The following is a 17,749-nucleotide window of genomic DNA, read 5'->3' on the forward strand; positions in this document are numbered from 1 at the left end:
ACTTCCTCCTCCCGTCTCGCAGTTTCACAGAATATAAATTATTTCAGCTAAAAGTATCCCGAGTCACAGTTTAAACTTTACTTGCAAAGAACAGCACCATCTCCTTTCTCCACAGCTAGAATCAAACCAAACATTGCATGCCAACACTGCGGGAAGGAGGAAAGGACCCAGGAGTTCAGAAATACCACCCAGCTCCACCAGAGATTTCAACCAAAGGGCTCGGTATTTTGGAAATTCATGACATTAGCACAGTTCAGTTCAATTTCTCTCATGAACATACCTGGAATAACCTGATCAAGGTAGACAGCTACAAGCAGATAAAATATGCTATCCAGCACCAGTAAAATAAGTGAGATAAAGAGTGGGTAAGGACCATGACTTAGATTTGAGAATGTTGCACCATCTTCATAATCTTCCAGATGCATGACCTGCCAACAAACATGCATGGACCGAGATGTTACACACCCATATTGTATCAGCTTGGCAAGGCATGACAAGAAGGGTGCAGAACGTAGCAACAGAAAAAATTGAAAAGTGACCAAGATCACAGCAACAACATAAAGAATAAAGTTGCTTGATGGTGCGCTGTATTTTACTTGATATTAAAATTGCCAGGGGAAGCTACTAAGGCATGCATTTTTCCCCACCATCTGCTTATTAAATAAATAAATAAATAAAACTTTTAAAGAATATCTCTATGACTACCTATCAAAAATGATGCAAGACAAATGACCACTACGAAGCTGCAGTCCAAGCAGAAGGTTCTTTACCTGTGCGACACCAATCAAGAAGCTGCACTGGCACAGGGGGCTGAGAACCCACACGAAAGACTTGGGGAAGTCTTCCAGCAGGACGATATTCAGGCCCACAAATCCAAAAGCCAGCGTGGCCAAGAACTCAACTATACCCACGTGCTTTGACTTTTTAAATAGAGGTGTCAACATAAGTGCAAAGAATACCTAAGAACAGAGTAAGAAAGAAAGAGTAAGTAAGAAAGAGTAAGAAAGAAATAAAAATATGTTAAAAAATATATTAATACAAGGTATAGAAAATTAAATTAGAAAGACCACAGCTTCATTTTGCCTCTGCTAATCAAACAATTTTCCTGGTACAGCCACTACACCATTTACCCAAGTTCCTTCAAAAACAGACAATCATGAGCAACAGATTTCCCAAAGATGCCAGGTGATGGCACAGAAAAGAAACTGAAACCAGAGAAATAGGGAGCCATGCTGCTGAGTGTGTGTGTACATTCCAGTTAGTAACCCCCCCTTTTTTTTTTTTAAAGTGACAGATCATAAGCAACCAATGTAAAAATATTTGTTTATGAACTCAGACATGCAATTTGTTGTATAAATCAATTCTCTATTAATTAGGGCTTTAACATTACACTTGCCCTAAGAAAGCGACGTTTGTTCCAGACTGTTTAGTAGAGAGAACAAGATCAGAGGGGATAAAACCTGTGGATGGGATGGCCGAATTCAGCAGGACCAGGTGTACTTACTGAAGAGATGCCATACAAGAAAAAAAGGAGAAATATCACAAAGGCGCTGCTCTGGGGAAAGAGCGAGGAGGCCGTCGCAATCACCGCCATGAGAATGGACATGACGAAGATCAGACTCGTGTACAGAAGCACCCAGGAAAGCCTATGAGCAAAAGTGGAAAAAAGGAACAGAAAGCAGTGAATGAATTTGCAGCCAGAACTACTCACATGCAAAACCAGCTAAAACTACAATTCTTTCACATTCCGGGCAGCTGCACCACAGGCCAGGCTTGCAACAAAACAAGCGCCCCTAAATGAAAAGGGCTCTTGTAAACGTCCCTGAGACTGTTCTGAGCATCAGGGCACAGACATCAGCACCCGCTGCTTCCAGAAGATGAACAATTGGACGATTCATGATTTTTAGCTTTTTTTTTTTTTTTTTTGAACTTACATGATTAATTTCCTAGTTTAACCAACTGAGCAGTAGGTTTCAATAATTAAAGAATTTCTATTTAAAATTTAACACACTAGTCATTCCAGTAGCTGCGCCAGGTAATAAAATCCTTCCCTTTTTGACAGCGGTGTTGCAAGCCTGTGAGCAACTCTGACCTCAGCAAACAGATGCAGTTTGTACGCAGGTAGTAAAAATAACGCATTTCCTCCCAAACATGTTTCTGATTTTTTTTTCCAGTGGCCTACAGAAGCTGCATTACCAGATCACACCCATTTCACCCGGGGAGTCCCTGAAGCAGAAAGGTAAAACACTTTTCTCAACATCCGCAATGCTCAAGAGCGACACGTGCAGCCTGCTACCGCGGTCGACCAGCACGGCCACAAAGGATCCAACCCGTGGGAAATGAGGTTTGTCACCAAGGAGGCACCGCAGAAAAACAGAACCGAACGTCAGGAAAGGGCTTTGGTACAGAAACACAACAAAAACAACCAGGAGGAAAAAAAAGACAGCTGCAGCTGGCTGTTATGGTGCAGTGGGGCACGATGCTAAACTGCTGTAGGCAACTGCTGGGAAGCAGAAAGCGAACCCCTTTTTATCACTACAATTATCAATGTTTTTGAATTAGTATGTCCTCTTATTTGCAAAAAAACACACAAAGCCAACTGCTTTGTGCTACGTAGGACAATTTTCCTCACAGTAAGAAAGCAAATTAAAACTTGTTGTTTAGACTGCTCTTCGTGGCACGTTAAAATTATAGAGTTAGATTGCCTTAATTATGTGTTGGGGAAATGCTGCTGATAGGCTCTGAAGAAAGACTGCATGTTACCTGTTGATCCTCCAGGAAAGGAGTTATTGAGCCAAAGTGCTGACAACGATAAAAGCAAACTATGTAAAAACACCATGCTGCAACTCCTTTAATGCCTCCAAATCTGGCGCTACTTGGTATGGATAAACGCAGCAGCATTACTCTGGTAGTTATTTACTGAAACATTCCTATTTTTATGATACCACATCTCTATGTTAGACTTTGCAGAGCACCTCACCTTTAAGCTGCTGCAATATTAATTTGATTAAGTGAATACAATTGGTAAACTGAGGGTAGGATAGCACTTTTACTAGAAAGTGTTATTTTTTGTATTTCTTCTTTAAAGAATGGGCTATACCAAATACTCACGTACCAAAAGGCAGTATCATGAAGTCCCAATATTTTTAAGAATTCCTTTAACTTCCTCTCCTTTTCTGCCACTATATGAATTGCCAAATAATATCCAAATGGTGAGAAAGCAATTACTAGGTAAATTAAAATGATGGCGCGAGGAAAGTTGTCGATTTCCACCACTGCTGCCTCTCCCATAACCGTTGCTCTTGTCAGTTCGAGCTGCTCCCAAACAGACTGATTGGTCCTCAACTGCGAGGAAAAGGAAGAGCTGTTTTAATGCTGTGGCTGGTTTCACAGCCCTGCTCCGAGCAGCAGCACAGGTGCCTGCCACCGAGCCCGGCAGTTAATGCCCGCTCTGATGCATTGGGCTCATCTGGACACAAGGACGGAGGTTGGTGTTATTCAGCAGGCCAAGAACATTTCTGTATAAAATATGGCAAAACACGTGAAGCAGTCCGCCAGCTCGTCAGACTCAAGCTGATTTTTGGTACGGCATTGTACAGTTAATATACAACATCGCAAAAAACTCAGAACTGAGGCAGCTCATTGAGCCAAACCCCAGTGGTTTTGTTGCGTTATCTGTTCGGACTGACCTGTATAATTGCCGCATCGATGCAGGCTTGCAGAGCTGTAAATCCTGAGCTCCAGTACGTCACCGATTCACAACCCTTCCGCAGGTTGGAGCAACTGGCTGCAGAGTAAGTAAGGTGTTTTGAAGAGCAAGCAGCTGGACTTGCAGCTGCCCCAGCCCCAACATAAAGATGGTGCAGCTTGAGGCCGCACCTTCTAAGAGGTGGAAACGACTTCCAAAAAATGACACACACAAACTATCAAACCAACAGAGAAAAAGAGGGTCTGATTTTCCAGTTCATCCCCTTACGGAGTATGTATAAGCGAGGCATAGTTTACCTCTTGATTCTGTGTACACAGAAGTCATAGCCACCGTATCGGGAAACCTCAGCTGGTAGGACATGGCATCGTTGAACACGACGCCCACAAAGTTCGAGGGTTTGAAAGCACTGGCCTCTTGCAGCTCCTCTTCGCTTAAATATTCCTCCGTGATGATGCCTGTGAGATGGAAGAGATTATCATGTTGACTTAGGTAACGGTGCAACAGGAAGAAAAACTGTGCAATGCTGTTTATTTGAAAAAAAAAAAAAGCCATGCTAATCATTAATGATTTACTTGGTTTGGGATATATATAGAACTGTATTTTTGTCCTAGTAAAGGAAGAATTTTCCTGAACAGGAACCTGTAAGACTGAAGCTCAGTACTGGGGTGGGCAATATAAAGGGAAATGTGAATTCCCCTTCTGAAGGCCCTTGAGTTTTCCCCCCAATCCTTTTTCCCCACCCCTCATGCTCCAGCAACTTCCCTGCCCCACATCTCCACCACCTGCCCAACATTTTGTCCTTGGGTACCACCGTGTTTCAAGAAGGGCAGATTAACTGGGACAGAGGGCTACGTGCAAGACAAGAGGGTGTTCTGCCACTGACTTCAGCAGAGGACCGCAGCTCTCTGCATGCCAAGAGAAGCTGCAGTTTTTAAGGGAGATGGACTGCGAAGGCAGAAAGCAGACGAGGATACCCGTAATGAAACGCAGGCATCAGGCTGTGCTGCTTCTCAGCGGTACCTTTGAAGTGCGAATAACACCAGGAAGAGATTGAAAGATACCAAACTAAAAATACGTCAGAATGGTTTGGGATATATCAGTTCCGACTAGATGTGTCAGCTGTGCACAGCACTTTAAATATATATATGTATGTACTTTTCAAAAGAAAAGGTGAGAGTGTTAATTGGAATCATCATTAAAAAAAAGTTTTGATAGCAGCTATGGGATAGAAAACTCAACCTAAAATATCTGCAGAACAGCATCAACTCCTGAATTTGCACTGGGATGTCATGGACAGGTGTATCCAGCCCTAGGGTGGTTCAGGGGCCTTTTGCGCTCTGCATTTGGGCCCTCTGAAACCCTTTTTTTGTAGCCATAAAACACTCATTGTCTGCAACAGGAGGATGGGAACCACTTGCAGGAGGCAGTGCCAGAACATTTGCCAACCAAGCAAAAACTGCTTTCACAGTCTGTTCTCTATCTGTGATGGAAAAGCAACACTTTTTATCTTATCATTAGCAGCAAGAGCGAGCTCCCTCTCTAAACATCAGCCACAGAGTGAGATATATTCAGAAAAAACAACTGCTTAGTTCCGAGTACCGTCTTCGAAGTTATCGAAAGCCACCTTCTTCATGATTTCTCGTGCCATTCTGGTGGGCGGCGTGTATCCGATGACAAAATTCACCAGCATGGAGGTGTCCAGAGTACCGAGGTTGGTGTCGGAGATCTCGCCGTACTTCCTGTGCGGATGCATCATGCTCATTAGAATGAGCCAAAACAAGAAGAAGAGTGGGAAAAGGATCTCCTGCACAAAGAAGGAAGAGACGAATTAAAACTTCCAAGAGCAGCTGTAGAAATAAGAATTACGAATAATTTGTCTGAGTTATACAAAGCTTAGACAAGAGACTGTGGGCTTAATTACTTGATTGTAAAGTTCCCTGAACGTTCTCGAAAAGTTCCCTGAATGTCCTCAGTGTAACAGTGATTTCAATGCCAAATCCTTCTCTGGCACTGAAGCAGGATTTTAATCGCATGCATTGGTAACTTGAGAAGCCATTTTATGATACAAAGGGATAATTCTGCATGCTTCGAATATCAGCAAGCTTATGCTCTTTGGAAAGAAACAAAACAACCCACAATCCATTAAACAATTAGTCAAGCATTGTACTGACTCTTGTTCACCTCAAAACTCATTGTACACATCACCTGTGCAATGGCTAAACAGTTATAATAGAAAAATCTTCTGGAGAGGTCTAGTCCTGCTATCCTGGACAGTTCTGACCTCTAGGAGGGGTGCAAATGTTTTTGAAAATGCAGTGAGATTGCATTATTAATACAAGGATATATTCTGCATAATGCCTTATATTCTTGGGAAAATTTTCCAGCCAAAGGATCATGAAATTCTTTATGAAAAGGCTATTTCAAACCAAAACTCAGAGCAGACCACGAAGCTTCAGAAATATTGTAATAAAACTGAGCATTGCCATCAACTCAGGAACCACTTCAGTGCTGAATAACCGCAGACAGGCAGCCAGCAGCCAGCCAGCACTCCGCTCACCTGAACGCTGCTTTTTTTTGTCCTACATTTAACAAGCCAGTTCTTGAACAAGAGAGCTCTGGTTTGCCTCCATACTCCTGCTTCTCTCGGAGCATCTGGTGCCATTTTTCAAGTCTTAAGAAAAAAAAACCAAAACAACAACAAACTAACATGAAGTAACAAGATAATTTAAAAAGCAAAAGCCAGGCAGCTGCATCGTTTAGTATCTCTAAAAATGTCCACTAGTGTGTATGTTAGATGCCTGCTACATCAAGAGATTGATAGTACTCATTTCCAACAAGAGAGCTGGGCACATTGGCTGGGGGAGACCTCGGGATACCATCTGAGCGATCCCCACCCAAAGGCAGGGTCAGCTCTACGCAAGCTCATGGGATCCAAGCCAAACCGGGCTTATTTTCGTTTTATGACATACAAATTAAAAACAAAAGTACTTATCTCAGAACATAATTCTTGTGTCCAAGATGGGAGCTGAGGGCAGCCAGCCAGACCAACGCATCAAAAAACAAGAGACACCTCACCCCAGGCTAACTGTTCATTTTACCACGAGCAACCCCTTTTACTCCTGGAGCGGATCCAGCACTACTTATTCTCCTAATTTACCTTTTCATTAGGCCAGCTGCACGCTGCACTGGTGCTGAACGGGAGCTTTTGGAAAAACTGAAGACAATTGAAGTTGCTCTTCCCGTTCCACCAAGATGTAGCTGGTGAGCAGCTGCCTTTACCCCCAGCAGGCTGCTGTCAGCGGCTCGGGGTCACGGTTCCGTGCACATCCCTCTCCATCTCCTCACCTGCAGGTGGAAATACAATCGTGAGCTGCTCAGCACCGACAGCAGAACGGGTGCAGGGTTCCACCGGGCCTGATGACTGAGCTGCTCCAAGCAGCTGTCACCACCACTTCCAGCTCCATGTGTCCCACCTGCTGCAACGCCTACAAGCCACAGGTGAGCGACTGCATCTTTTCTCAACATTTCACCCAAAACACAGTCTTAAATGTTAAGAATTTATCTGCATTCCAGGCTTTTTCGTTACCGACACTTCTCCAACAAGCAGACTCCTGCGTTTGGTGACTGCACACTGGGAGCAGCTCTGTAGCAGGACATGCTTTCTCTGTTATCTATCAGACAACACATGGTTTAAGCTTCCTCCCTCAGCAGCATATTAATATGGAAAACTATTTTTGGAGTGCTGGCCTCATCTAACTGAAGAAACACGTGAGGTTGCTCAGATGTCAGCACCGCTGCCATCAGCTCAGCTTGAAACACTCCGAGCAAACTGCTCATACGCGGACAGCAGCATCGGAGCACGCGTATTCGATAAGAAAAGAGGGGTAAAGCCAGCTCCTGCCACCAAACCTACTGCGTGCCCCTTCCTCAAGCTCAGTGCAGGTGGACTGCAGCAGTGGGGTTGGGGTCCTGCATAGGGCCGTGGCTGTAGCAGGCACCAGAGGCTCAAGGACCTGCAAGAGAGCCGCCAGCACAGCGCTGAAACCGATGCCTTGGAAGGGAGCCCGCCTACCACCTTGAGTGCTTCCAGTAAAAGCCCAGGGAACCTACTTTAAAAATTAATGTTTCTTTGATTAAAAAAAAAAAAAAAAAAAAAAAAACGCTTAAATACCAACTTATGCTAGTAACTAATTCTTGTGGGAGATTGCATACAGCATCTCTAGATACCCTCAACCAAAAAATGATGCAAAATGGCGGCAGAGGCATGTAGAAATCCAGAAGAGCAGCTGTTGCATATAGGTCATAAAAACCAAAGTGCTTCTTCCCTCTGCTCGCAACACTCTTTGTTAAGTGCCTGGACTTCCACTGTTTGCTCTCAGAAGCAGATTTTAAGAGCACTTACAAGAGGAGAAGCTCCACTGAGGTCCTTACTGAATGCTACGCGGCTGCATTAAAGCAGCGAACCCTTCCCTCGGTCCCACTTCACTATTTTAATGAAATACAGAAAACTGACAGAACTGATTTAATCACATTCAACCACTGAGGCCATTTGCTGCTTCTTTAATTATTTTCTACCCATCAATAAAAAAAAGAGAACCCAAACCAAAAAAAAAAAAAACCACCAACAATAGCAATTCCACATCTTCATTGGAACGCTTCCATCCTTCAATTTACATCGCTTAGGTTAGAGGGAGAGTCATTTTAAAAATGCTAATTCATTTCTTGGTACTACATCTGCCATCTCCAAAGAAGCCGGTGAGGCTACGTAACACGCTACTGAGAGCGCCGAGGAACTAGCACTTGAATGGTGAAGAACCACAGCTGGGTGAAAAAGCCTCCCCAAAAAGTCCAGGCCAGGAAAATGAACACTTAGGCTGAATAGGAAAAGAGAAAGGCTGCCAAGGCATTTATTTGAGTAAGTGCAATAGACAAAATGAAAAGATTCTTAACCTGCAAATGTCCCCATCAATTTAGCCACTTCCCTGTGGCCTTGCGCTGATAGGAGAAGCGGCTGAAACACAACTGCTCGTGGGCATCTCAAGGAAATTACTGCATTCATACTTTAATTCCACACTGCAGATGCTTGTGCTTCTTACAGGGGGAAAAGGACGATCAGCTAATAGGAAGGCTTCCCTCTCTTTCCTGGACATCAACCTCACAATTCTCTTTAAGGGTCAACCTCTATGCTCGACAGCTGCATGTCACATTTGGTTTTTATTTTTTAGATAAAAAAGGGGGAGCCTCAGCCAACTGAGCTGTGGCTCCAGGAAAACAAAGTCTATCAGTGAACAACAATACCTGCAGAAAGGCAAGAGCACAAGATCTTGTTGAAAGAAGACAATAGCTTAACCGATACTTAAGAAAAACTCCAGATGTGCTCTTTACTGGTCTTACATTATTTCAGCTAAATGCTAAATTTATGCTTATTAAAAAAAATAAAGATAAAAAACGGGCTGAATTTCCTTCCTCACCCGAAGCCCAAGGGAAGCAGCTGTTTCTCGGGCTGGCGACCCCAAACGCCCCCCCCCAGCCTACACCGCAGCGCACGGCCCCGCTCGGGGGGCGCTGCCTGCGGGGGTCCGGCCCCCCCCGGCCCCTTCCAGAGCGGGTCCCTCGCGTCACGAACAAATGCAGAACGCGATACACGGTGCACAATGAAATAAGCAATGCATAATGAAGGAATGCATAACGAAATAAGCACGCCACAGCATTTACTAGGCAGCGATGACGCGCACAGGTGCAGCAAAACTCCTCCTCTTCCTTCCTTTTTTTTTTTCCTTTTTTATTTTTTTCCCTTTTTCCCCCTTTTTCCCTTTTTCCTTTTTTCTTCCTTTTTTTTTTTTGTTTTCCTTTTTCTTTTTCCTTTTTTCCCTCCTCCCTCCCCACCCTTGTTATACCCCCTCCCCACCTCGGGGGTCGACACCCCCCCCCCCCGGTGCAGCCACCGCCGCCCCCCACCTCCACCCGCAGCGGGGATGCCCGCTCCCCCCGGCACTCACCGGCTCGGCCCGGCTCGGCTCGGCTCGGCTCGGCTCGGCTCGGCTCGGCCCGGGAACGTCGCGTTTCCAGCGGGGCCGCAGCTCGGGGCCGTTCCGTGCCGTAGCCACCGCCCCGGGGCGGAGCGGGGCGGAGCGGAGCCGCCCGACCGCGCACCCCCGGGGGGTCCCGGGGGAGCCCCTCCTGGAGCCTCCCCGCCGCTTGGAAGGCGGGGAGAGCCAAAAAATGGGGTGCTGGGGGATGCCGGGGTGTCCTCAGCACGCCCCGGGGGTTTAGGGGCGAGAGGGAGCCGCCGTGATTGATCCCGCGCATTCCTACCTGCATGGGGAGAGCTCCGCTGCTTGCTCGCGTTATCAAAAATGGAATTAAAGCGTTGGCAGCGCTGCCCTGGATGCAAACGCCCGAGTTCTGGCTGGGTGTCGTCGCCCGTCGCGGCTCGCTGGCGCGTGATGGCTCCCACCGAGTCCTCCCCTCTGCGGCGAGCGCTCTCGTCATCCTCGGGCCAGGCCTTCGCCTTAGCCCATGCCCGGCCGTGTGCTGCCCAACGGGATGCTCGGAGATCCAAAACGCCGAGGTCTGAACGGTCCCAGCACGGCGAGAGCGATCTGCCTCCCAGTTCCTGGGGACGGCCGAGCTGCAAAGGGAAGGCAGGGGTGTCGCGGAGGGCTGCAGCAGGGATGCTGTGTGCGTCTGCAGCTCCCGGTGCTCCAGCAAGCACCGGCTGCGGGCAGCAACCTCTCCTCCGGGCGAGGACGGCGTTGGGTGGGTGATGTTTGTAGCCAGCGCCTGGAAGCCTCTGCCAGAGATGGGTTTGTGCACCTGAGGAGCTGCACGAGCATCGTGTACGCCTGCACTGAAGTGCAGCAGTGTAATGACAGCTTGGGCTCAACACTTCTACTTGGAAAACTGAGATCAGGAGTCTGCATCCATGTCGGAAGAAGAAAAAAGATCTCAAAGCACCATATTTAAGCAGAAAGCTCGGTTTACAGGTGTGGCTAGCATGGCCATGCAGAAGCCTTTGCATTCATACTTTCACCTGCACCGACTGAAAATAGCCACAACTCATCATGTACCTTCTGCAGATTTTGCTCCCTGTCGCGTTCCCCCTGGACCCCTGGCACCTCTCCCCACCTCCCCTCCGCTCCCCGCTGCCGCCAGCACCAGAGCAGCAGAAATCCCATGGGCTGGGATGGACAGGTTTTGGGGAGCTGCTTTTGGGGGGAGGAAGAAGCTGCTTCCACCAGGTGTCCTCTGAGAGCAGTGTGGCTCTGGGCCGGGCAGCACAGGGGCCAGGCTTTTCGGGATACCTCACACACACAAAATGATCAAATTCCACCTGATCTCTATGCTAGCAATCCCTTAGGGGAAAAAAAAAAAAAAAAAAAAAAAGCAACAACCATCAGAAAGGCTTGTTTTAACTGGAAACATTTTTTCTTCTTGTTTCCACCTTAACAAAGAGCAGTAGATACAAGCAATCTAATTTAAAAAATGCCCTTTCGTTTTGCTTAATGAATATTGAGTAAATACACTGGCATAACTCGAGCTTCAATAAAAAAAAAATAAAAACAAAAGCAAACTTCTTATCGTCGTCCAACTAGCATTAAATAGCAGAGAAGCCCGGCTGGGGCTGAATTCTTCTGGTCACTTTGATGTTTGTTGTGGTCTCTTTTTATGCTTGAAGAGTTTTAACTACTCATATTTATGTTCTAGCTGCAGAGTTTGGAGCTCCTGGGCTCTGCCACGTGGGAAGATAACCCCCCACAATATATTTTGTGTTCAGAGAGGGGACACCTCTCGCACCGGGTGCTGCTGCAGCCAGACAGCCCCAGAGCCCCACGCGGCACCGACCGTGCCAGGGAGTCAAACCGCAGCGGGGACAGAGCCTGCGGAGAGCAGTTACCACCTAATGTAGGGCAATGCTTTTCATCTTCAAAGCACATTAAAACCATTACCGAATTAATTTTTCCTACAGCCCTGTACATTCGAATGCCCCAAACACGATCTCCATTTATAGGTGCAGAAAGGCAGGGGTGATGTAATTTGTTCGAAACCAAAAGGAGCCCGCATCTGAGGCGGGGATGGGCACCGCTCAGTGCAAACAGTGCTCACCAGCAACCTCTCCAGCTTTTACTTCTTGGCAAAAGATCTTTGAAGACAAAAGAAAGCAATTCCATCTGTTTGACTGGGGTGAAGATCTAAGCAGCCAAACCCAGGTAGTGGCACCGTGCAACAAAACCATGCGAATGGCTGGGCGAAGGCTTGGCAGTATAGATTCTGTTTTCTTTTAGGGAAATTAGTTTCTGCTTACTTCAAACGGTGAGGCTCTCCCTCTGCAGCAGACTCTCTCCATCAGTACAAAACAGTCCGTGACAAACAAGAGGTGAGTTCACACCTGGAGACACGAGCGTTAGGGAGCAGAGACATTTACGCATTTGTTTCAGACTTTGGGACGTTTCTTCCTGCTGCTCAGTGCAAACACGCTGCAGTTGAAAGAGTTGTTGCTTCCACTGAGTTACGTGAGTTTGGTGACAACAAATAATTCAGACGTGAGCCTGAGCTGAGCTTCTTGAAAAGGCAGGGAGATGAGCAGGGGCGCACCAAGACCATGCTTGGGGTGCAGTTTGCTGCCATCCTTGGCTTTTGCGCAGCCCCACCGTGTGTCTTTGCACTCCTGGCCTGTCTGTCCTCAGCCTCTGGTATCTGTCCCCAGGGAAGCAGAAGTTTCAGAGGGGACAGGCTGAGCGGGGTGCTGCAGAAAGAAGCCACTACTTGGGGCCGGCACAGCCCCGCCGAGGCTAACGGCAGCGTGATTGCTGGCACTCAGCTCCTTCTGTGCTGGTTCTGCACAGCGTAAGTGGAGTTTGGATTTGGAATGCAGAATTCCAATCTTTAAATGCATCTTGACCACCTGAACTCAGTATTTTGCCTGTGTTTACGCTATCCCCCCTTTGTTTTTTGCACACAAATGCCTGCTGGCTTGTGCTGAAGCAGTGGGAATTTTTTCCCATCCTCGTGGCTCCCGTGTGCGGGGAGCTCTGAGGCTGCCGCAGCGCGTGCCAAACAGCACCGTGCCCCACCAGGCACAGATGACACCTCTTCCGCTTTCTTTTTGAAGGATCTTGTGATTTGCAGAAAGCCGTGCACGGCCACTGGGCCCTCGCTCAGGGAATTCAGTGCACGGGATGTTACGGAAACGGCCGCTCAGTGCTCTGCAGTCCTAATGCACACAATGCGTTTCGGAAAGGAAGCACGAAGTAACCGAATTTCCTTTCTTGGAGTAGGCAGTGCCTCAGCCTGTAATTGAAAAAGAAAAGAAAAGAAAAAAAAAAAAAAAGAGTTAAAATTGCAAAGGGCCATTTGTAAATACTCGGGTCGTGTCCCTGCTCAGCCTGCTGGCGGAAGGGCTGCACGGTGCCTGCTGCACCTGGCCGTGGAGCAGGGCTGGAGGCAGATGCCCACATCAGAGCAGGTTTTATTGCTGGCAATCAACGGGGAGTTGTACCCAGCCCTTCCTGCGCTGCTTTCAGAGAAAAGAACGAGGTCAGCATCTGAGACAAATGGCCCGAGCTGGAAGCTTATTCTCGTTTCAGTGTGGTGGACGTGTCCCTTCTGTCCCCGGTGGCATTTATGTCACGGCTGGAGGGAGCACGCCTGCCCCGAGTGCTCCGCACAGCCAGCAGAGAGTTTGCAAAAAAGAACCTGGAATGCTCAAATGATTTTGTCCAGCGATGCAGAACCGTCAGGTGAGCAGCTGCTCCCTCACTGCTTCTCTTTTTATCAAAGCTTTGCAGAGCCCTTTGAGAGGCAGAGGCCTACCACAGAAACTGCTCAGATTCAAACCCGGATAAACCCGAGCTCTGGTTTGCATTTTCCTTTGGACTCACCACCTGCTCGTGAGCTGACTCGAGTCCTGCTCCTTGCCCACTGCCTGTTAATGTTTAGGCCTATTTTCTCGTGCGCAGAGCTGGCTCGTGCACTGGTTGTGCTTGTGCCTGTCCCCTGCGGCAGGGACTTGGGGACTGGGACCTCGGCTGCCGGGAGGCCTTGCTGTGCCATCACTCTGCTGAGAGTACCTTCACCTTCCAGAAAGCACTAGTACAAAAAAAAAAAAAAAAGGATTTATACTGTAGATCATGGATGGTTTTCTCATGCAATAAGAAGGCACGGATGTACTCAACCAATAAAAGTCTCCTCCTGCATCCAAAGCTGGAAGAACTGCTCTTCTAATTCCTCGAAGGATTGCTGCTACAGACTGTGCCAGCTAGAACCAAATTACGTGCAAAACTCGAGTTCCCCATCGTGTCCCACTTCTGTTTGGAGCCAGCGCGTCCCGTGTGCCCGGTGCTGCTGGGGAGGACAAAGCCTCTGTGCTCCACGCATGGTTTTTGGGGACTGCAGGACAGCGTGCAGAAACTGTGTCTGCCTCCCAGCTCTGCTCACTGCTGTAGCTTCATCCGGATAGAAACAAAGCAAAGCTGTTAAAAAAGCAGGCTGGCTGGAATTCTGGGTGTTTAATTAATCAGACAAGTTGCTGTAAACGGCTAAACTCAGAGCGCATCCTCAGCTATCGGGTAGTTTTGTCTATAAACTGTTGTTCCATCCCCCAGAGCAGAGGCAATGGCTTGTAAGACAGAAAATACACTCCATACTTACTGGAAATGATGTGCTTGCATCAATAAGCCTGCATATAAGCATAAAGATGATGCAAATGCATCATCTAGTGCTAGAGCCCAGATTGTCTGCCTGGGAAGCCCTTCAGCAGTAAATCAGAGCACCTAATTTAGTGGCCTGCCTCGTTCTGTGAGCTATAAGGAGACTAAAATTGAACTGTGCAAACACCGACCTCCGTCAGCACTCCCTGTTACATGTCTGCAGCTGCTGTACCTGCAGACTCTGTACCTGGGTGCTCTGCCACTGCCAAAGCCACCAGCTCTTGGCCACCAAAGCCCTTCCTGATATGCACCAGCAGGGCAAGGTTGTGAAGCACAGGCCAAAACCAGCAGCAGTTCGTCCCCATGAAAAGAAAAGGGTTAAAATGCTGTTGAGAATGGCAGCATTTTGCAGCTCGCTAAATGGCTGTGACTCTTTTTGAGTCAGTTTTGCTTATGACACGCAAGACATGCGAGACAAGGCGAAAAACCCCACAAATTCCAAGGGCTAAGCCAGCAAGCTGGGCACCAGCGAGGCAGGTGACACGCGGGGACGGCCACCACCGGGCCAAAAGTTGCAGCCACATCTGTAGGCAGCGACACAGCCACTGCCACGAGCTCCTGCTGGCTCTGCCTGGGATGGACGGAGCCAGCCGGGGGCAAATGCCAGCCCCGGGGGCTCGTTTGGGGCAGCTCAGGGCACCCTGGTCTTGCAGCAACCTTTCCAATGTTCCCTCCTTGCTCTGGGTGCAGGGAGTGCGGTGCTGGCCTAAACCTTACCAAAAGGGTTGGATATTCATGCCCGGGCAGAATTTAGGAAAGTCTGGATTTGCTTCTTGCTCCTGTCCAACCCGCACTGCCAGGTCTCCAAATGATGCCTGCAAAATCTTACCACCGCTGAGCCTGAAGGTGCTGTGCATGACCCCAAAAGACATTTAAATGCCCCTGGCACGGCTGGCAGTGCCCAACATGCCCACAGGAGCAGCGCCAGCCCTGCAAATCCAGCAAGGCATGGGCTGCAGGCTGCCCTGAGTGCTCCTGAGGTGCCCGAAGGATGCGTTTTGGTCCATTGCTTCACCAAAGTAATCAGAGAAGCTATTTTACATACATATATATGTATATTTTACATAGATATAAATTGTATACATGTAAAATATGCATACAAATGGAGTGCAGAAAGGAGGGAGTCCAAACAGGAAACAAACAAGCAATATTCGCAGCATCCAAACCCCACACCAGCATGCAAAGGAAACACAGCTCCCAGGTGAGTGATTTCCAGTGGTATGAGGCTGCTTAATTTGTCATCAGCCTCACGTTTTTCAAAAATAATGATACAACATCCTACCTGGCTTACGTGGCATGGCTCTTAGCAGTCTGAGATAGAGCACCTTCATCTCTACCCCTCTTCTTTAGCCTAAAAGAGACCAGCACCGCCTTTGTTTTGCCTGGAAAAGCGTGCTAGCCCATGCTCTTATCCAGCTGGGGTTGTAGCTCTAACACTTTATTATTTCTTCAGTTCCTAAGCCGTAAGCAGGTTTTGTATATCGGCCTCCACCACGTTTAAGAGCTGTGAAGCCCTCAGCCTCTGGTCAACGCCCCTCCGGTCAGTGTCCCCCCCGAGCTCCCCACCTGCCCGGGGGCAGCGCGCTGCTGGCTGCGGTGTCCCCCTGCACTTCTACCCATCCGAGGTGGGACAACACGTGGCATGCAAGCGGCTGCAAGGGAAAATGCCGGGGAAAAAAGTGGCAGAGGCAACGCAGAACAAAAGCCACGGTGGAGCTGAACCCTCAGGAACTCTGCTGGGCTTTCACAGCGCTCCCAGCCTGCAATCCCCTTTAAATTGGGGAACAAAAGAACGAGGGCGATCGCCCAGCACCATTCAGGACGAGAAGCAGATGGTCTCTGCTCCCAGAAGCAACCGTGCTTAGGACGGCTCATTGTTTCTCACCTCCTCGCTCGTAAAGCATTTTTCTCCTCCTCAGCATCTGCACCCGCTGTTCCTGTTGGCTTTTCCTCGAGCTCCATCCCCAGCCGTCCCCGCGGAGCCCCCCTCTGCCCGGCTGGTCCCTCTCATCCTGGAGAAACTCCTGGGGCAAATTCACCTGCTGGAGCTGAGCCCAGCCCCATCTGCCTGCCCCACGGCCAGCAGAGCACTCGTCCTGCTCAGCACCGACACTTTTCATGCTCTGGAGGAGAGGTGAGGTGTGCGTGCTGCGCCCCAGCAGCAGGAGGGAACCAGCTGGTGTCCACCCGTCCTCGTGCAATCACCTCCGCTGGGGCTGACCTCAGCTAAAAAATGATGACAAATTCCTCAAGATCCTGCCCAGGGGATAGGATTGCCTTGGACAGGATAGCTCGACGTCTCCCCGCCGTGGTTGCTGCCCGGCCACGCTCCTTCTGCCTGAATCCTTCATGCACAAAGTGTATTGGTTTTGGAAGATCCCGCTTCCCAGGCACCGTGACTGCTGTCCTGCCATGCACAGGGTCACCACCCAAAATACACACCGGTTTTAGGGTAACAGTGGCAGTGCCTCTGCACCCCGGGGTGCTGGGCAGAGCGTGATTTGGAGCCCAAAAGCCCCGGCACAAGGAGCTCAGCGGGGCTGCGGGCACCACGTCGCTTCTCTCCATTCTGCACTGTCCGCGCCTCGGTGGTTACAAAGCACACACAGCACCGGGATCTGCACCTGCTAAACTCAGTGCAGCAACCTGCAGTGAAGGATTGTGGCACAGGGAGGAACACATCCCGAACACCCAGGTGGCTGAGATGGAAACACAGCGATAAAGAAATCCCGGTGATGGTCATGGAGGAGCAAAGCAGGCGGGCTCCAAGAAGCGGCGCTCCTCGAGCCTGCACAGTTTGTGGACGCAGCGCCGGGATTGATTTTTGGCCTGTAGATTATTTACAAGAAATCATTGGTGCAAACACCAAAAGCAAAGCCTCTAACTGTATTTTTACAGGACAAAACCGCCCCATGGCACGGCGTGCCTTCCAAGCGCCCTGATCAAAGCGCGGGCTGGGAAGTGCCGAGCCTAAAACGAATCCGTACCTCAGTGCAAAGCAGCTCTTTACAAATGCACAGATGAGATTTTTCAGTTGCGTCCTGAAACCATGGCATGTTTATCTTTTTTTTTTTTTTCTTTTTCTGCAGCAAATTCATCTCTTAGCAATGAGGGAGCAAGCTGAGGGGAGGAATAAACAAACCATAAACATGCATAAAATTGAAAGGACGACGTAGAGACAGTCGGTGCTGGAGGAAAAGTTACGGCCAGGCTTGGAAATCAGATCTCTTCGTGCAGCCTCGTGGCTCCATCATACAACGAACTTTCTTCCCTGAGAGCTGATCTGTCTCCAGGAGCTTCGATTTCGTGGCTTTTTGTTACCACTGCTTCG

At 48.6% G+C, this 17,749-nt stretch overlaps 1 protein-coding gene across 3 annotated transcripts in view; it reads right to left on the reverse strand.

Annotated features, from left to right (window-relative positions):
* ABCA5 (ATP binding cassette subfamily A member 5) overlaps positions 1-12,903 on the reverse strand; it is a 35,358-nt gene extending 22,455 nt beyond the window's left edge. The window contains exons 1-10 of one of the 3 annotated variants that reach the window (XM_040530970.1): positions 10,025-12,903; positions 6,867-7,054; positions 6,267-6,380; positions 5,309-5,513; positions 4,006-4,164; positions 3,690-3,787; positions 3,116-3,345; positions 1,505-1,646; positions 771-959; positions 281-428 (exon numbers count right to left, since the gene is read on the reverse strand). In XM_040530970.1, the coding sequence (XP_040386904.1) occupies positions 281-428; positions 771-959; positions 1,505-1,646; positions 3,116-3,345; positions 3,690-3,787; positions 4,006-4,164; positions 5,309-5,513; positions 6,267-6,371 (1,276 nt within the window). In that variant the 5' untranslated portion in view covers positions 6,372-6,380; positions 6,867-7,054; positions 10,025-12,903. Of the gene's footprint in view, positions 1-280; positions 429-770; positions 960-1,504; positions 1,647-3,115; positions 3,346-3,689; positions 3,788-4,005; positions 4,165-5,308; positions 6,382-6,866; positions 7,055-9,708; positions 9,827-10,024 lie in introns of those variants that run through there. The other 2 variants (XM_040530971.1, XM_040530972.1) reach the window with 2 other exon arrangements.
* Between the last annotated feature and the right edge of the window lie 4,846 nt (positions 12,904-17,749).

Source organism: Cygnus olor, chromosome 18 (assembly GCF_009769625.2).
Source record: "Cygnus olor isolate bCygOlo1 chromosome 18, bCygOlo1.pri.v2, whole genome shotgun sequence".
NCBI lineage: Eukaryota > Metazoa > Chordata > Aves > Anseriformes > Anatidae > Cygnus > Cygnus olor.